This window comes from Passer domesticus, chromosome 1, assembly GCF_036417665.1.
Source record: "Passer domesticus isolate bPasDom1 chromosome 1, bPasDom1.hap1, whole genome shotgun sequence".
NCBI lineage: Eukaryota > Metazoa > Chordata > Aves > Passeriformes > Passeridae > Passer > Passer domesticus.
The window spans coordinates 124,636,375-124,656,945 of NC_087474.1; the positions used below are offsets into that span (position 1 = coordinate 124,636,375).

Here is a 20,571-nt window from a genome sequence, read left to right on the forward strand (position 1 = left end):
TCTCTTCATATCTTTGTAAAAATAGCTAAACTGATGCTTCAGGTTTTAGCTTTTATATTTTTCACATTCTGTACTGCTTGAGTGTGTAGCTCTGAGCTTCATATCATGGGATAGTAGGCCCTCTTCACAGAGTAGGTAGGCAAAACAATTCCTCCTCTAGCTTGGGACCAAGGACAAATTATCCAAATTTCAGGCCCAAGAGCATAAACAATGGTGGACTGAAGAGAGAAAAACAAGAAGGGTGAGACTTCATAATCTAAAGCTGTAATTAGGCAATTAACTCCAATATGCTAATGGAGCAGAACTTATAAAAGTGTGAAACCCCATGACTGCTTGTCCATTTTGTGACCATTTTGGGTTCATCTTGGGTGTAGCCCTGGCTGGGCTCTTGTATTTCCCAAGGTGTATCCATTAAGCCTTCTAATAAATACCTACTTTATTCTTTAACTCTGTCCAGTCTCTATTCTAGGTCAGCCTTTACAAAGCATCAAAACTTCACCAACCACTGATTCATTCATCGTATTAAGTCTCCTATAGAGTGTATTCTCCATTTTACATATGAGTAAACCAGTACAGAGGGATAGGGAATTGCCTGAGGCAAGAGTGATAGTAAAGAGATTTGGGGCTTCTTTGTGTGTGTTACCGGGCTGTATTGCCCTGAAGCTGAAGCCAGTAGTTACCCAAGTAGGTGCTTTCTTGCAGTCATCCTTGACCAGTTTCCAAGAGGAGGGTCCATAGCAAGTCCTTTGCTGGAAAACCCTCTTAGTAAGAAATGAGTATGTAGTTTAAAAGAAAAGGGAAAAAAACCCCAAATGAAACCCAACAAAACAAAAGCCCATCTAGAAAAAAAAAAAGTATCCCAATGAGTTGAGACTGAGGAAGAAGTTACTTATCTTTCCTGATGTTCACTGCTTTCATCACTTGCCATAGTCTTTCCCAAGGTAACACGAGCCTTGTCTTCAGGATAATGTCATAGTCATTTAGATCTGATTTAATCTAGAAGTCTCATCCATCCTGTGAACTGCATGAGGCAGCAGTTGTAGAGGGAAGAGTCACACCGTACGTTAGAGATATTATTGTAGAAAGTTAAGCAGTTGGGCATAAAATCCACTTAGTAACAACAATTATTCTTTGTTTTCTAGTATCTGAAATATTTAAATAATTTAGACTGTAATTTAGAAAAATAAAAATAAGTTGATAATTTACAGAGTGTTTTCTTAGGGTTACAATGAACTTTAAGTAATCTTTTTAAGACAGCATTGCATGTTTGCTGTTTCACTTGCAGGCTGACTTATTGGCCAGTGCCTGAAGAAAGGTTCTGAATTTCTGCTGGACAAGAACAGTTTAATATTGGATAAAAATGGGTTAGAAAAGTAATTCCAACTTGTTTGGAACATCTAATAGAAGTAAAAGTGATGGTGGCAGTGGGATTTTGGAGTTTCTTTTTCTCTCATGATGTGGTGTTTCTTTGTGATTAAGGTAATGACATGTAGAATGTCAAAACATAAAGTTAGTTTTAAATTATGAATCTCCTAGTACTAAGTGTGCTCACCTTTACGATGAGATTAAAACAGCAGCAATTAAACACTTGGAGATTTGAAGTAGACATGAACAGTAGACAGCTTGATTGAGATACTGTGGATATAATGTTATGGTATCAGAAAACATTTATCAAATGAGAGAGAATTCTGAGATGAGGCTCTTTTAATCAGAAGGTAGCAAATGTAAAGATTAGAATAGTTAATAATAATAATAATAGTAATAAAATTGGTTTAGAATGGTTTAACTATCTTTCTTTAGTGGTACCTTAGTATTTTACCGTATCAGAAGTCCATGTGATCAGAGAATTTTTGTGGGTTTTTTTTTTTTTAATATGTAGCAGAAAAGACTTGAGTAGAAGTTGTAGTTTAAAAAAAATAGGCACCAGCACAAGTAATCAATGAAAAGGATTTCATCTTTTGCTTGTGGATACTGTACAGAGGGGGAAGATGGCAAGGGAAGAAAAAGAGTATTGCATTCTTTGCCTAGTGGGTCTCTTGCAGTCATCCAAATAAAATATTGTTGAAATGAGTGTTTGTGAGCTCCAAACTGAAACCAAGGGGTACTATCTGTGCTGGTAGTGTTTCTTCTAATGCTTTCAGCTAATTTTTCTTGATCTGGTACACTCTTAACTGCAATATGTCTTGGTGAAGTTGTAAAAATACTTTATTGCAAACCATGGAAAATTCAGAGTACTGTGATTTAATAAAAATATTTAGGGATGGTATTGTAGAAGTATCTCGGGACTTCAGTGGACTACTTCTTTCTATGGACAGGCGTAAAAACTCAGGAGTTCTAGTCCTTTTCACATCTGTTGAAATCTTTTAACATCTAAGGCCATTGCCCTTTCCTTAAATGTGATATACATATTTGTACCTTTGGGGAAAACTTTTTATTTCTTGGGGCAGGCAGATAGGGGAAGTGATGAAGTTCTTAGTAAAGACTCCCTATGAACTGCATCCTCTTTTTACCAGTTTTGTCATCTGATGTGTGTTTGTCATTAAATTGTGACTGGTATATTTTTTTATATGTGGAGGCTTCTTAAACATGGATGTTTAACAAGAAGCTGATGGTGGGGAGCTCTTAAAAGAAACATGCTGGGCTTTTGTTTTCCTAGGGAAAAGGGGAAGTGGTTAGGAAAGGAAGGGGTTAGGAAAGTGATAGAGAAGTTAAATGTATTCCTACTGTATTGGGACAAACATCATACACTAATAAATGTAATGGCCTAAAAATGCATTTGAAAGCATTTTACTGGTGGTTGCTGTATCTTACTGTTTATAAATGTTTGGTGTTGTGCTCTTCAGCTGCTGAAGAGCAACTCCGTCATGTCTACGAGTGAGGGCTTACTGGGGAGCTGTGATCCCCAGGCTGTCTCTGGGATGGCTTTCTCAGAGGTGGGCTAGTTCTGTTGAAGACCTTTGCATTAGAGTGCCCTCAAAAAAGGGGTGAGAGATTGCCCTGGGGCAGGTAAGAATGACAAAACAGAGTGTGAATTACATCAGGGAGGCTGAAAGGACTGGCTGTGACTGGAGTCTTTCTAAAGCTTCCCAAGTCTGGAAGACAAGCCCAGAAGAAAGAACACTCAGGTGTGCATACAAAAGCAGGGTGCAAGCAGGACATCCTGAAGGCTGAGTTTGAGGACTTCCTGGCACAGGCATGTTGTAATAAGGTTCAGAGGCATGTAGTAGTGCCAAATAATGAGATTGGGCCAATATGAAGTTGTAGCCACATGGTGCCCATCTTCTCCTAGAAGATTTCCTTACAGTCTGTTGCAGTTTGGTCCTTTTGCAGGCTATAACTTCCTCATGAAGGGAAGTGTAGGGAGGGGCACTCACTAATCCTCTTCTCCCTGGTGGCCAGTAGGAGAACCTGAGGGAACAGTATGAAGTTGTGTCAGGGGAGATTTGGTTTGGATATTAGGAAAAAGGGTTTTCTCCAGTGATGGTTTGGCACTGGAACAGGCTCCCTGGAGAAATGGTCACAGCCCCAAGCCTGATAGAGAAGCATTTGGATGTTTTCAGGAACATGATGTGACTCTTGGGGTGTTCTGTGCAGGGTCAGGAGTTGGACTTTAGTGATCCTTGTGGGTCTCTTCCAGCCCAGGATATGCTATGATTCAGTGATTCATTGTTAAAATGCATTAGTATTGTCCTTAAAAATAATGAACTGGAGCTCACAGGATGTTCATCAGACAGGTGAACGTTTCTCTCATTTGTATTTCCTTGATCCTTAAGTGCTGCAGAGCAGGCAGCAGAAAAAATGTTTCCTGGCCTGCAAGTCTTCACATTAATCTAATGAAAAAACCCACCCCAAACATACTGCCCTTCTCTCTATAGTTGTTTTCCTTTCCTTAGACTAAACAAAACTTTTTTGTTATAAATTACAAGAAGATGAAGTGTACTTATTCTGAATTCAGATAAAGAATACTTTATTAGATCTTTGGCAAACCAAAAAAGAAGTCTTGCTTCTGACTTAACACATACACCTTGTATTGTAAGTTTTTTAATAGTATGTATTTGTCAAGTAAACGTACAATCTTATTACCCATCTATTTTTTACATTTATAGCCTATTAAGTTTTACTGTAACTCTTGGATGTTAGAAGGTGTGGGGGAAAAAAGTAACAGAATAGAACTCTCTTGCTGTTGTGGTGTCTAATGCTATTACTGCTACTATTACTTGCAGCAGTGAAAGCACAGATGGAACTTTTTCAATTGTCTGTGGTCAGAAGAACCAGCACTTGTGCCACGTATGCTTGTCTTTGATTTTCTCATAAAACTGGTGCCGTGTGCTGCATGTCACTGTGATTTAAATTTGATAACAGAAAGATTATTGATATGAGTAGATATGATCTATTTAAGGTCCCTCTGAAAATGGTTCTCTGAGCAACTTTAGTCTTCTGTAGAAAAAGTAGTGTTTTAGAAGACATACTGCTTTTATTACTGTGGGCAGGCCCTAGGTGCTTAATATACCAAGTCAGCCAGGACTGTTTTGTTACATTTTCTAGGTAGGGGACAGGGTGTTTAGTGGAAATCATAGCTGGTACCAGAGCATCATGAACTATGTTGGTAGCAATACAATGTGATGTAGGAATAGACTGCCCTTCAGAGAGGATGCATCTCCATGCATTCATGTTCGGTAGCTGAATGGAGAGAATTCTGGTGGAGAGGGGGTGGGGGCTGCATGTACAGGGCAGTACAGTTGTGTTTCTCCCTTCTGCACCTTGAATTCCAAAGCATGGCTGTGCCCAAGAGAACGAGGGTGTTTGCATTTGACTGTTTTGGAGGAACTGCTTTGCCTTCACAGTGAAGCAAAAGGGGCTGTGGGGAACATGAAGGCAAGCCCAAGAGCAGCAATTCAGCCTGTATATAGGCTAAAATGTTTAGGTAGTCTTCTGTAATGCTAATTTATTTAATAATAGCAGTTTAATTATTACTCTTTTAGTTGAGTATGTGCAGATATTTCTTCCCCTATATTCTTCCTTCACTGGAGAAGTTGAAGTATTGTACTAGATTCTCTGGAGACTCTTTCATCCTGACACATTCTTACGTTACTGTGTGACTTCCCTATCTTGCCTGGTGATGAGCAGCCTTGTCTTAGAGGGGTTGGAAAAGACTGTTGGTAAATCTCCTGGATATTCTCTAATCCAAGGAATTCTCTAGTAAGCACTAGGTACCTTGATAGCTGTGCCTGGGAATAACTTCACAGACATAACTTCACAAAGAGAATACACACATTTTTAAATACAGATATTACATGGCAGAAACAAAGAAGCATTAAGGTTGGAAAATACCTTTAAGATCCTCAAGTCTGACCGTCAGCAACTTATGTGGTAAAACATGTTGGCATGTTCTGGCATGTCTTCTGCTTGACAGTGGAGCACACGCAAAGCGAAGTTTCCATTTACTGTGGCCATGCACAGAGGGCAGGCTTGAGGTGGACAAGCTGTCAACATGAGCAAGAAGCTTTCACCAGCAGAATTCAGCACCTAATCATCCCACCCTTTGTTATGTGTCTCTGCAGCTAGAGCTAGTAAGAACTTGACAAAATCATGAGTCCTCAACCAGTCTACATAGTGATGATGGAGAGTAAAGAGTCACGCTGCTGTTGTGTAATACTTGGGACCTGCCCTGCTTGCATTAGGGGGGTAACCTGATACTGCTAAGTCAGTCTATATTGCAAGGTAATGTCTGGCAAAAAAAGTATTAATAAAACATGTGTCTTGTTGACCATCACATCACCAGTTACATACAGTCCTTGAGGTAACTGTTGCAATGTCTTACATGTAAAGCCAATTTGGAGCATGCATGTTTCATTACTGTAGGGGTGGCAGTTGTCTGAGATTGCCTGCTGAACACTGATTCTGATCAATTCTGATCAATGGACAGCAACCTAGGACATCTCTTATGGGACAAGTTAGTTGTTTCTTGAGCTGTGAACAAACTGTCAGCACTCATTGCGCTGGTTGATATTCCATAGCTTAGTAATGCGTCTCACTTTTTCTGTGAGCACAAAACACTACATATAATTGCTGTAGAATTATGATGGAATGTTTGCTTTTTGGATGGCCACATTAGTATCATTTGTCTTTTTTAATCTGTGTTTCTTCACAGAGTATATGACCAGTAAATAAATAATTCTATTACTGTAGCTGTGCTGAGACTCAATTAAGAGTCTATTAAGAAATAGACTCTTATTAAGAGTCTATTAAGAAACTCTATATTTTGCATAGCATATTTTTATTCCTCCAAATAGTGTAATTGGGTGATATTTTCAGCTTCACCAAATCAGAAATTATAGCAGTTTTACAGTGGTAGCATAGGGCACTAAGATTGGTTTTAATCTCTTCCACTTGACTGTTAGGATGCTGTTGGTATCAGATTTATATTTTCTTCTTTTTTTGATCCAGAGTTTTTCAAAAAACTTTGAATCAGCAAGTTATAATTTGTAATTGTACTGTTTATAACAGGTTCCCAGGAGCAATAATAGAGCCAGATGACATAGTATAGTCTTAGATTATTCTGTTTTCTCCTAACACTTGATTAAGAAATAGTATTGCAGCAGCACTTTGCTAAAATATTAACTTTTTTTCATGCACAGTAGTTTGATTTCTAGAAAGGTATTATCAGAACTTCTGCTTTCTATACACTTTCATCTGTGTTCTGAAGAGGTATGTCAAGAAATTTAGATTCCTTTCAAGCCTATTTGCAAAATAGACTTTCACTCTCATGTGGTGTGATGTCTTTCCCTTTATTGCAGAGATCACTGACAGCGCTTGTCGGTTTATAAATCCCAGCTGTCACTTTGGAACTACAATTTTCTTAGGAGGGTTTCTGAATTACTGAGATACCAGGTGTTTCTAAAGAGAATCATATTCCCCAAAATATTTTAAGCTTAATATTAAGTATTTTCATATAGTACAGTAAAAGAAACTTGCACAGCCTCAAGGTAGTTTCACAGAAAAGGGAAGGGATCATCGTTCACGATAAAGGAGAAGAAACTGTTCAGTAGAACATATTTTTGAAACAATTACAGGTGTGAATGTAGTCTTGAGGATGTTTCTGAACTTCATCTAGTATAGAAAAAATACTGTACAGCTTTTGCTGAATGTAGATACTGGCATTTGACGGGAGTTTTGGTGGTGGTATTGATTCCTGTTTACTATGAGGTTTTTACTGATACGTGAGCTCTGCATATGAACAATGTCAGGAGAGTATTTATGGAGGTCTAGAAAGGGTGACACAAGTTTCACACTGAGGGGGCACTAAGAGAGGCCTAATGCTGAAAGTATTCATGAGATGAGTTGAATTGCAGGGACAAAGCAATGTATAGAGACATGACTCAGAAACTTTCCAAATTAGTCAAGATGAGTAGTTCATTCTAAATAATCCAGAGGGAGGATGAATCCTGTAATTAACCTTTGAAAGGAAGAATCCCGGAGCAATTTCGTTATGTGATGACTTTTAACACCTTTTGGGCTGTCCCATCAGGAAGGATACAAATTCAAAATAAATGGTCTCTGGCATTAGGTAGAGCTGCTGCTGGAAGCATGCTGTAGTGTGTGTTCTGTTTTCAGAGAATTTGTACAGGTTGTTATTTTAACTTCTCCAAAGTGAAGGTGGTAATTGAACAGGCTTGCAGTTGAGAATATTCTGTAATGATTAACCTAAAGTGAAATTATCCGTTGTATGGAGATGATACCACAGTGGTTGGTATTATGAAGTCAGTGGGGACTGACTGAGCACTTGCTTTACTGTTAGACAACTTGGTAAACCAACATTCAAGAAAATTTAAATGAAGTGTTGTTGTTGTAGATCTTTATTTAAATATGAAAAAGACCATAGAATCTGGAAATAATAACTACAAGGGAAATTAAAGTGTAGTCCTGGTAAAAAGTTGGGGTTTTTAAAGATGGTTTTTTGTTTGGTGCTGATGTTTAAATTTCACAAAGTTAGCTGAGTCACATCACATACTTTGCTGCTCTTGCTTCATACTTTGTAAAGCTCCATATTGGCTCAAGTTGCTGCTCTGTTAGGGAAGTGACACTCAGCTGCTTTCAGTACAGTTGATTGTGGTTCAGTCCTTTTTCAAGCAACAGAAAGACTCTCCTTAACCTCCCTCCCTGCCACTCAGCTTCATTGGATTAATCCTACATCTTGTCCAGCTTGCTACTTCACGTAACAGGCCTGGTTTGAAACAGCTCTCTGTGCTTTGGGCTGGGGAGAATGAGCTTACACTCTAAAAGTGTAAGCAGCTGTGAAGCACGGGCAAATTGGTTTTAATTTTTCAAGTCTTGGTTATACCTGTTTGGAGGCTCAAAAATAGATTTGAATTCCAGAAATTTTTCAGTCTAGAATCAGATGATTCTATTTCTCTAATAGTGTTTTCATTTTTTATTTCATTGGGTGTTGTTGGCTCTTACTGACAATGCTGTATAGCCTGTTGTGCCACAAATTGTTTTAACACTTCAGAGTTCTTGAAGAATCTCTGTTTTTCTCTAATAAGCTGCAATCTTTAGGAGTGTCCTGCATTGTGATATTGCATGTTAATAGCATTGATTAACTGTCGAGCAGTGGGAACTGATGAGAAAATGTCCATTGTAAAATTAAATGGAATTACTGAAGACTGTGCCATGCTGCTGGTTAGGGAGGTGACTAGCCCCAGTAGTCGCTGGTAGGAGTATTAATGTGAGCTCCAGGTTTTTTCACATGATTAAAACAGGCCATCTGTTCTTTGTTAAATGTTTACAAAAACAGCTTTTCTCTAAAAGATTTAAAGAGATGTGGGTCTAGTAAACACACCAATATTTTTGAGCACCTTTTTCACCTTATTTCAAATAATACCAAAAATAATTCTGCTGCAATATCAAATAGGATGAATAGCTATTTGTGTTTAATCTCCACTGGTTTCTTTCCCATGGAAGATTAAATTCTGTACTAACGTACTAAATTATGGCTTTGTTACTACAAAAAGCAGCAGGAGAAGCAATTTCTGTGAAGTATGCAGGTAATTTTTTTCAATCTTTTGATAAAAATTTGTAATATACATATTTTTAAAAATTCTATAAATGGAAAATGGGGTTCTTTCATTAGAAATTGTGACCCTGTAACTAGAGCTAATCCTTTCTAGATTTAAAGAAGTAGAACTATTTGAAATAATTCCCCGTGGTAGGCTTAATCTAATATTTATAGTGAAAGCCTGTTGTTCGTCCTTTTCTCCCTACTTAAGAAAGAGCAGACAACTGGTTTGGGGTAAGAAAATGCATCTTTCAAGCTGCTTCCAGTTTCTTCTCAGTAGATTGTGCTGCTTCTACACAGCTTCACACTAGGGAGCAATGTGGGGTTGTCAGTTAGGGATAAACGGTTTTAGCATATTGCAGACGTACCGCCACAGACTTCCTAGAAAAATAAAAGTATTCACAGCTCTTTCTTTGAAAGAGTGCTATAATTTAGAAAATCATGTGTAAGTGGATTACAAAACGTGCCAAACTGCAAGGGGAGTGGCACGTGGCAAAAGTAATCTATTTTCAAGTAATAGCAAATACAGCCTACAAAGCCTAATTGGGGCCGAATTGTCTTTTTGTAGCTGCAATTCCAGCAACGTAGCTGTAGTTCCAGAGATTCTGAATGATATGAACCAAAACCCATAGTATTATTATGCTTGGTAATGCACATAACTTGAGCCTTTAAATAAAAGGCAGTAAGTTTGGGGTTTTTTTGAGTATTTGTTTCGGGCATAATGTTTTAGTCTAATGTGTAGTCTTTAGTTGTTCTAGAGCCTGAGAATGACTCTCGTGGATAAGGTTTCTGAAAAGTAAGAATCTGAAATTTCACAAGGTACTGCAGTGTGGCAGCAATTGCTGCCATTCTCAGGGCCTTGCATTCTGGCCAGACCTTACATTAAAACTGGAAATGTCAAGTCATGAATAGCTGACACTGCTGTTGTGGAGATTGGAAAGATTTGCTTATGACTCTGCTGAAAGTGGTTATTCAGACTTAAACAAACAAAAACACCCCACAAGTCTTACAAAGGCAGCAAGGATTTAATTTTTTTGAATACTGAAGCATTTATAAAATATAATATTGATTCAGTGATGGTCATACTACTAATGAAGTTGCAATTTTGAAAATTTTGTAAAATTAAATGTACATGGCATTACTGGATTTCTTGTGGTTTTTAATATTTGTTGGCTTGGCTGTTTTGTATGCATAAGAGGAAGAAAAAATAAAACTACTGATTCTGACCTGTTCTAGAAAGTTGTGCCTTATACATAAGGTTCTAGGTAATTGTCTAGTAAAAGTCTCCTTAAAATGGCAAACTAATAAATAGTGCCAAATTCAAGGTACTTGCTCAATACAAAATCTACAAATAATGGAAAGAAAACCCTGGAGTTCTTGTATGTCATATATAGCAGGTGACCAGTATTTTAAAACAGGATTGAGTATGGTAGAGGACAGCGCAGTGAAAAAATTGGTGAAACTTGCACTTGGAATTTCTGCAAAATGTAAAATGCATAAGATACAAAATAGCAAGTAATGCAGAAATATATTGACTATCTTGCAAAAATAAAGGTTAAAAGTACTTCTGAAAACTCAAGGATAAGAAGTATTTACAGATGATCTCAGTAATATTCCTGTATTTTCCTACCTAGAAATAATGGTTAGTACAAGCACATAACAGTCCAAGGTACAGAGAAGACAGTTTTATTCTGTGTCATATAACAAATCTGAGACACTTAATTCAGTCACCCAAATTCACACAATCAGAACATTTTAAAAGATCTCCATTTTTTGTAATGCGCAATTAAACTGCAGAACTCATTGTTACCACTGACTTTGTGGGGTAGTGTTTTCTATACAGATACCCAGTTTTTGTGAACTTTCCAGCACAGAGCTGTACGTGCCAGTGGTGACTACAGATTTCTAGAACAGGCGTTGATTGATATTTCACGATGCCTAATATGAGGTGGTCTCCAGTGGGGCTGATGGATGCAGTGCTAATGCAGTGAGTGCATGGGGTTTCCATTAAAGCTGGATTTCCACTGCAACTTAGACCCTCTTGCTCTAAAAAAGATCTTAATAAACATATGGAGGACAGAAACATGCAGAAGTCACTCTTGGAAGTTCTTGCTTAAGCCAGCCATCACAGACCATCAGTCTGTCACTGAGGCCTTCCCTCTTGTTCTGTCTCTTCCATGAAGAACTGTAGTGTGTAGCATGTACCATTCAGACCTCTCCCGGACAGCAGAAAAAATTCTTGTCTTAACTTCCTGACAACTTTGCTCCTTTTACTTCTGAGTATTTGAGTGTGCTCAGTGCACAGTGGATTTATGTTACTGTGAAGAAATGGCAGAAGTAGTTAGGACTGCACTGGTTCAATTTGTTTACATTCAGAAAATTGTATTAATGCATATGGAAATATGCACATACATTCACTTTCTCATGTAATATTGTCAAGAATTTTGTTTCCTAAATCTTAAGTGCATTTCTATTTAGATCTAGATGGCTGAAGTTGATTATCTATATATGCCCATCAGTTCTCCTCATGCTTAGGGATTGGTTTTGTAGTCATTCATTTGCATGCTTGCCACTTCTCAGGAAGTGCCATTGGAAAAAAAAGTGGAGAAAAGGAAATGCAAAGAACATTGCAGTTACACTGGTACTGCTTTCCATAGAAGTAAAACTCTTATTTGTTATAAACTTCTCCACAGTTCAACAGATGAAATATCTCAAATGGCTCTCCTTTTATACCATGATTGATCCACCTAGAGTCATCCTGACTTAATTTTTAGAGAACAGAAAAGCAGGAGAAACAGAGAGAGAAAGAGGGTGGGTAAAATTATCTGACCATATATGTAGGTGCACGAAAGGCATCAGGACAGTGTTGTGCTATTACTTCTAGAAAAGCACTGTCATCCTGCATTTATAACCATGGGCAGGCAGGGAGAAGCAGGTCAGAGCTTTGATAGGCTGCAAAGTCATGGTGGAGCTTAGATATCTTTTGACTGCAGACTTATGGATCTTTGTGTAGAACAGAACCATTGAAGTGAAAATAATTGTCAGTATATCCAATATATTTTAGATTAGGTATTTAACATTTGTGTAATTATACATAGGTTTTCCTGTAGTTTCTAAGTTTGGTGTAAACCTGATATGCTATAGAGACTTTGAAATAGGATGTTTATGCAGACTCATAAGCGCTTACTGTAGTTCTCTGTCCAGTCTGGAGCAGGAACAAATCTGTTTGGAGTACAAGCTGGAACCAGTGGATCTTGGACATAAAATGTAACCTTGTATTACATTTTCAAGTGGCTTAACCCTTCACTTGCTGATCAAAATACCTCCTGTCACGGATGAACCAATGTAAAATTGCCTTAATTAATTTTTTGTCAATATAGCCTGTGAATACACTTTTATTCTCCTTCAAACGTCTAGAAACAAAGTTTAACAATTTTCTCCCCAAAGGACAAAATTCCAGTGCAGCTTAATAATTTTTAATAAGTTAATCATTCTACTAACAACTATTTTGAAATGTCTGAAACAACAATTGTTTTTCTTTTGCATTGACTAAATATTTTCTATATTTCCACTTTATGCAAGCTTTAGAATAATTTTACCCTTGATATAGCAATAATTTCTGGTAATTTTGCTACTGTTCTGACTGCAAAAACCATTGTTCTTTACTGTATTACTGCACAGTGTTTCAGATATGCTGACTTCTGTTAATAGGTTAATCTTGTGCTTAATATTTTCTCCCTCTGTTACCTCATGCTCCAAAAGAGCAAAGTTTTAGAAATCAAAGTTGCAGATGTCCAATTTTTATTTCTATTTATCTCTCTCAGCATTCTCCGTCGGAACCCTTTTTAGAGAAACCAGTGCCGGATATGACTCAGGTTAGTGGACCGAATACCCAGCTAGTGAAAAGTGATGATTATCTGCCGTCAATTGAGCCGCAGCCACAGCAAAAGAAAAAGAAAAAGAAAAACAATCACATTGCTGCAGAAGGTCCCAGTAAAGGTTTTGGTAAGGAAGATTTTCCTGGGGGACTTGACAGCCAGAATCTAAGCAGAAACTCAGTGGATTGCTCCCAAGAAGACAAGAAGAAAAAGAAAAAGCCCAAGGCAAAAAAAGAACCGAAGGATCCTAAAGAACCCAAGGAAAAGAAGGAACCCAAGACCCCCAAAGTCCCTAAGACCCCTAAAGAGCCAAAGGAAAAGAAAGCAAAAAATACCACGCCAAAACCCAAGACCAGCAAAAAGGCTAGGTAAGTCAGGAAACTTGTATATGCAATAAGAGCTAAAGAGTGTGTTTGTGGGATTTCTAGAGCATCTGTGCTAAATGGCGTGGGTGGAGAGGAAATGTTGTTTTGTCGTTTGCCTTATACCATCTACAACATCGTGTTTTTGAGAAGCTTGGGCACATTTCTCTTATTTGACTTTCCTGTTTATGGCTTCACAGTTATTTTAAGCAAGCTGGAAAGGCAGAAGGTTAGTTTTTCCTTTCAAGACAGAAAAGTTTCTGGATGTGTTAGATTTCAAAAGTAACTCTTTCTCCTCTGATGCTCATCTGTCTTTGTGTGTGATTTTTGTGTTGAGAAATTAAACTGCTTCAATATTAATGTAGGGTTTCAGAGATGAAGGCTGAGAGTAAAATGGTTTGATGATGTTTTTCCCTAAATAAAGAAGTTAGGTACTTCATGTTGTTGTATGCTGTACAACCCTTAGAGACACTGTTTTATACTAACACAACGCATGGGCTCTAAGCTCTGCTGTTAAAAAGGCATTTTTATATGGATATTGATGTGTCCTCACCATAGGGATGATATTAATTTTCCTGTTTCACGTAAGAACAATTTTCCTAGCAGAAAATCTTTGTGGCTAGACCAGATGGTTTAACCATGTTTCTTAACTGGGTTTCTTAACTTGCCATTCAGCATCGTGTGCCTTTATCAGGATAGGCTTAAAATGTTACAGAGTAGTACAAGAAAGAATAAATTTTCATTACACATGAGTAAATATGTCATAGGTAATAACACAGATTCTTTCCTTGTCCCTCAAGTCCCTAAACACTGTGGTTATAAGTGCCTACTTGGAAGAAAACTGAGACCACAAAGACATTAAAGCTCAATTTTTTTTTTTCATTTGTACCTAGAATTTCTTACAACTGTTCTGAATTTGTTCCAAACATCTGAATCTGTTTTTCAAGATGTGGCTAGAGTTATAAAATATAACTTCCAGATGGAAGCACAGCCAGACTTGGTTAATCCAAATCAGTTTGCAAAATCCATTTGTATTAGGGTTTAAAAATTGCACTTAATGAATCAGCTTTGCATATATTCTACAAGGCTGACTATTTATTGGTTAGGTTTGATACAGCTCTATAGCTAAATGAGGATGGACAGTAAGATATTATTTGTTGCTTTAGCAAGACAGAAAAGTTTCTGTACTAGCAGAGATGATGTTTCCTGAAGAATTTATAAACACTGGCTTGTAAAATCAAGTGTTGTGTACAGGTTATATTAACTGATCAGTAAATTACAGTTGATCAGCCTATCCCTATTGCTGCATTTACTTTGGCTGTGTACCAGACTGTCCTTAGGATTGGGTTTACATACACAGCAGCAATTCACAGCTTAGAAAATCTCTTAAGTTGTATATCATCCTATATGTCTTTTTGAAATGCAAGTACTGAATCAGCTAGAATGGAATGGAATAGAATAGAATAGAATAGAATCACAAAATGGTTGGGGTTGAAAGGGGCCCCTGGGGGTCATGTAGTTCAATGCCCTTGCTAAAGCAGGCTCACCTATAGCAGGTTCTATCCAGGCAGGTTTTTAGAATCCCCAGGGAAGGAGACTCCACAGCCCCTGTGAGTAGCCTGTTCCAGTGCTCTGTCACCCTCAATGTAAAGTTTTTCTTTTTAGACAGATGGAATTTCCTGTGTTTCGTTTGTACCACTGTCCCACGTCCTGTCAGTGAGCACCTCTGAGCAGTGTCTGGCCCCACTGTTTCCACACCCATCCTTAAGATACTTGTATGTATTGGTAAGATAACAGGCGAAGCTTCCTCAGACTTTCCTCTAAAGACAGGTACTCCAGTTCCCTAGACTCACAGGTTTAAAGGCTGACCAGGCTACATCGTAAATGTTACTGAGCATTTCCCAGATTTTTGCTGCCAAAAAGTAAAAAAAAAAATGTTTACTGCAGGACTTCACTATTGACTACATTGAAGCCTTGTTTGATAAGCCATGGTTACAAGGAGTCTGCCTCAAAAACACCTGATGGTCTGGACATCAGAGCTTAGAGCTTGTCTGTCCTGTCCACTCCATCCTAATACCTCTGTGCACATCTTCTCTAAATCTTGGGACATGCCGTGCAGATTAAAGGAGCAGTGTTTCCTCTGTAGGAACTAAACACTGCTCGCTTAATTGTGTTTGTAGGAGAGTCTTTATCTGCTTTCCCATGAAATACTCTTGTCCCTGGCTGGCTGGGTGACTTACTGTATTCTAGTAAGTACTAAGCTCTGTTGTTTTACCTGTGAGAGAAACGCGTTTGGAGCAACAGCAAGAGCCTTGGGTGTTCCTTATGCTTACTTGGGGGTGTGGAGAAAGTCCTACTTTTGCCGTAATGGGCTTGTGTCTCTTGTTACCAAATGCTCCCCTGAAAACAAGGTTGTTCTCATTTTGTGGTCTTGTCAGCTTCAATATTAAGCTTCTTTGAAGAACCCAGAGACTGTGTGGGAATCCTATGCTGTGAAAGAATTTTAAATCAGTGAAAGAAACTTGCTTACTTTGGCAATACCAAAGACTGGGGAACCTGTCCAGTGAGAGATCACTGAATCAAGTTTTTTAAAATAAATCAATAGTCCAAATAATCTAAGTCACAGTATTTCAGCAGCACTAACTCCAGAAAGGAAACACTACAGTACCTTAGATGAGTGAGATTAATGCATGTTAATACAGATTATGGATGTTTGCGTAGAAGTAAAGTATTTTTATAAAGTTAGTGTCTGGCATGTCTTTACTGCTACTGCTTATATTGCTCAGTATTTTGCTTCTAAGCATTGAAAAGAGTTGTGTGGTTTAGAAATCTGAAAATGCTGTGTGTAATTAATTAATGGTCCTCATTCCTGAGTAAGATGATCAGCTTCAACAGAAGAGTTTTGCAGTCATGTAAAATTAAGGTGAATAAAGTTAGGTATTTATTGAAGAGCAATATTTTTTGATAGATCATAACAAGTCCTTAAAGTTAAGTTTGACACAGGCTGTATAAGAGCATACACATGGATGAAAAAATCTGATGTTTAATTACCTTAACCATTTTCTAATTTAATATAGCTCATAACCCTGTTATTTTAGTTCCAATTTCAACTAAAAGTGTAATCCTTTTATGTAAAAATAAAAACAAAACCCCAGAAACTCTATCCTTCACATCTCTGTTATCTTTGGTGCAAGTTGCAACAAAATGAGCAGCCTGTCTCACTAAAATGCATCTTCATATGAGGACAAGTCAGATTGGGAAATAGAAGAACCTGATTAGTTTTATGGTGATTTGAATTGTGTCATGGGATCTCAAAAAGAAAGAAAATGCCCATATAGGCTGCTAGTATATTACACTGCATAGTGAAAGAAATATCACACATTAATATTGCACTATTAACTTTTAATGGATATTAACCCAATCCTATCAATACTGAAAGACAAATACAGTGGTGGCTAAAAAAAACAACATTGGTAAAACAAATCTCTTGCGGACCAAACTAGTCAAGTTTGAAAGCAAAATGTAGTTTAACCTTTGATCACGAGTGAAGGGTTTTCATTAAATTGGGTGGATGCTGAGTATTATGTGGGCTCTAAACTTCATGAAGCTAGCTTCAGGCACATGCAAAGCAGGCAGATTTTTCCAAAAGTAGAGGGACAGGGAAAGGCAAGTAATCCTACTGAATTGCAAAGTCATGGCTCAGATGTCTGTTCCTCCTGTGCCTGTCCCTGGAGGAGATGAGGACCACCTGTTTGAGAAGATCACGCTGCAGCACAGCTGATATCTCTCCTGCCGCTTCCTATGAAACCCTAGAGACTGGCCACTGATTATGGTGGCAGGAGCAGTAACTATTTGCAAGGGCCAAATGGCAGCTGTTTGCAGGAGCTCTTGCCTTGTCCCATCTCCTCAAAGCAGTGTCCTGTGCTTTGCAGGGCTGCTCATATCTGCTTCCTCCCCTGCCTGTGGCAGGGAAAGCTTCACCCTCCCTACGCACTGAGCAGCAGCCTCTGACACAGTGTAAGGCGAGTGTGTTATTGCTTACAAGGGGAGTGCTAAACATGAGCATAATTAAGGTTTTTAGAGGGAGGTGGAGAAGAGCTTTTTTGGCGCACGGTTGGGCTGTTTGTTGTATCGGAAAGGGGATGGCTCCTGGCCACGGAAGTGGGAAGAGGCTGCGGCATGGGGGAGCGGTGCAGACAGCAGGACACAGCACCCTGGGGAGCTGTAGGACAGGAAGAGAGGTCCCGAGGCAGTGGTGGTAGTTTCCACTCCCAAGGTCAGATCATCCTGAGCAAGGCAGGAAGGGGCTGCCTTTGGGAGAGAACAGGAAATCGTGCGCGATTTCCATGCATGTGTCCGCTGAGGCTGTTCCTGTTCACACCTGTCCTCATCTCCCTTTTGAACCAGCCCAGCTGTCTGATATTTACCTTTGCTTGTGCTGCAGGGCAGGCCTTGTAGGCTTCACTATTATCAAAGCTTTTTAGTAATTAGGCTGACTTTTCAGGCTGGGAAAAAACCTTGTTGTCTGTTGTTTTTCCTACTTTTGTGATATGTAAAAACTGATTTTAAAAGAAGTTTTGATTACACTAGGAGCTTTAAAAAATAATTGTTTTTCTTGGGTAAGGCAGTAAAGTTTAAGTCTCGCATCTCTGACATTTTGAGAAGGTGGGATTGTTTTTCAATGTTTTTTATGCTCCACAGTGAATGTGTAAAGTTTGTCTAAGCTGGGTTCCAATCATGAATCTGTTACAGGACAATGTTCCCAAATGGTAAAATAAAAATCAGTAATGCATCTGACTTTCTTTAGACCATAGAATTATAGAAAAAAAACATCATCCAAGTCATGATAGTTGTCAGAAATAATACTAATAAACAGATCTATCAGTTTCCCAGATCAAGTGAAGTAGTTACACAGGGTAAACATATGGGCTAATTCTCCCCTTAATCCTGCAAAGCATGCCATGATTTTGGGGTCATTTTTGAGTCAAGATGGTTTGCCCTTGTAAGTTTCTGGAGTTTCATCTAGCTCTCTTGGGGGCTGCTGAGCTAATACAAAACACTTTGTTGGAGTTTGGATCTCTTTCTCAAATTGTAAATCAAGCTCTCCTTCTGGTTGTCCTACTTACTGTTTTCCTATTCAGCCTCATTTTCTTCTGTTTGACCTTCTGCAGGTTGTCTTCATACTGATCCCCTTTGGTCAGTATGATGGGCAGTCCTCAGGAGTAGGAGGATGTAACCAGAAAGGAATATTGGACAGCGAGATCGTAAAACATCTAATCTGAAATGTCTGTATTTATATCACTTGAATTGAGGGACAAGTTTAACTTAGCGTTTTTAAATCAAAGTTTTGTGACTGGCAAATAGTGCTCCAGTTTGTCTTAGATTTATAGTTTTGTTTTGGGACTGGACACTTACCTTGTCACTAGTGGGCCTTGGCTAACTTTTGCATTCATGCATGTGTAAAAACAAATATGAGAGTTGTCTAAATGTGTATGTTACAGTCTACCTTCCTTGTTGCCAGACTTGGAAAGAGCACTAATCATGTGCACCCAACGCTGAGCACTGACAGGGAATCCTAATGGTAGAGCCTCTGAGAACAATCTCTGAGTGCTTGCCTGTTCTTCCTGTGGAAAGGTAATTCTCTTCCAGGCTAATGCTGAGTGTGATCTGCTGGAAAGTGCAAAGGCTCAGTCAAAAGTGTGTACATTCATTCAATTGTCAGGAGCAAATCACGCTGGCTCCATGGGAAGATGAGGAACAGTTGCTGGCAATGCAAGGCAGCTGATGCTCTCACTGCCCAGATGAAGCTCCTGCGTGTGCGATGCACTGGGAACACTGGGAAGCCGTGTGTCCCTGCGTTTAGAGAGGTGGTGCTGTTCTATTTCTACTTCACTTTTTTTTTTTTTCTTTCCTTTAAAGAAGTTGTGCATTTAAAAAGAGGAATTCTGTTGCTGAATTTAGAACTTAAAATTCCCGGTGGAGCAGCACACGGGCTTTGTTCTCCGCAAGCTGGTCGCTCTTTCACGTGTGTGTTTATGACTGGTCTGGAAAGGGAAGTGATTTGAAACTCCATCCGAATCGCTTCGACCGCGTCTCCGCTGCCGAGGGTGCCCGTGTACACCGAGGCGCACGGCTCGGGGGTAGCCGTAGGTCATGAAGTAGTCCTGGCTCGGAGAGAGAAAGGTCTCTCGGAGGCCAGAGCGGAACCCGTGTCGGGGCGGACCTGCCCGCAGCGCCGGGCCTTTGTCTGCGCCCGGCCGGCCGGCAGCGCAGCGCGCTCGGTGCGTCGGCGGGCCCTCGTTAGCGCTGCCCGGCCTTTCAGCAGGCTGCTGTTTTATCCCGCCTAGCCCACGCTATTCTTCCCGGCTTTAAGCCTGTTATTCACAGGCGGCCGTGCACCGGGGGCACGGCACGACGGCTGAGCTTTAATTGCGCGCCCCGCTCCGATTTACGGGGTCAAGGGGGAAGAGCGCCGGGCTGTCAGCGCGCTTCACCTGGCGGCGATCTTCACCTCCATTTAAACAAGTTCGAGAAGCGCGTAAAGCGGCGTTTTGTGTTTGTTTAGCTTTGTCGCTGTTCGGCGTTCAGTGCTCGGTCGGCGTTTTTGGAGGCGGCTCGGCGGTGATTTGCTGGAAGCCGGTGTGTGTGCGGCGGGGGTTCCCGTGCCGCGGCCGCGCAGGTGCCGGGAGCGGGCGGGCGCTGATTGAGGGAAGCAGATGGCAGCGCTCGGTGGCCGCCGGCCAGCGGAGCAGGTGCTGGTCACGTGGCCGCGGGTTGCCGGGGCGACGCCAGCGCTCTCGGCGTGCGGATGAAAAGGCGAAGGGGGCCCCGCTTCAGCTGCGGCTTTTTGTGCCATTGGTGGCAGCCAGAGCGGAAACAAGCGCCGGCGGGGAGGGAGGGGAGCCCGCCGGGCACCGAGCGGCGGAGGGAGGGAGGGAGGGACGCGCGCTGCCCGGCCCCGCCGCCTCTCGGGGCTCGCCCTCTGCCCGCGCTCCTCCCGCGCTGCCAAACTCTGCCCCCGCTGTGCCCGCGCTCTTTGCGCCTGTCCAGCTCTTCCCCCACATCCCCTTTCTTTCTTTTCTTTTTTTTTTTTTTAATGTCGCAGTTTAAGATGGGCTTTTTTTGAGCTGTGTCGAGTCCTGTTAATTTCACAGGATCACAGGATTGTTAGGGTTGGAAGGCACCTCTGGAAGTCATCTCATCCAAGCCCCCTGCCAAGTCAGGCTCACGTAGAGCAGGTGACACAGAAAGGTGTCCAGGTGGATTTTGAATGTTT

The 20,571-nt window shown here is 40.1% G+C and overlaps 1 protein-coding gene and 1 long non-coding RNA gene across 9 annotated transcripts in view; one reads left to right on the forward strand and one right to left on the reverse strand.

The window, feature by feature from the left end:
• The window catches only part of CHD7 (chromodomain helicase DNA binding protein 7), a 133,005-nt gene that overhangs the window by 60,937 nt on the left and 51,497 nt on the right, over positions 1-20,571 (forward strand). For all 8 annotated transcript variants that reach the window (XM_064387259.1, XM_064387283.1, XM_064387290.1 and 5 more), the window contains one exon: positions 12,880-13,301. In XM_064387259.1, the coding sequence (XP_064243329.1) occupies positions 12,880-13,301 (422 nt within the window). The remainder of the gene's footprint in view (positions 1-12,879; positions 13,302-20,571) is intronic.
• On the reverse strand, positions 10,726-20,021 carry LOC135279782 (uncharacterized). The gene is made up of 2 exons (XR_010346973.1): positions 18,711-20,021; positions 10,726-11,373 (listed from the first exon to the last, which is right to left on the reverse strand). It is a non-coding gene; the product is annotated as an uncharacterized LOC135279782 (long non-coding RNA).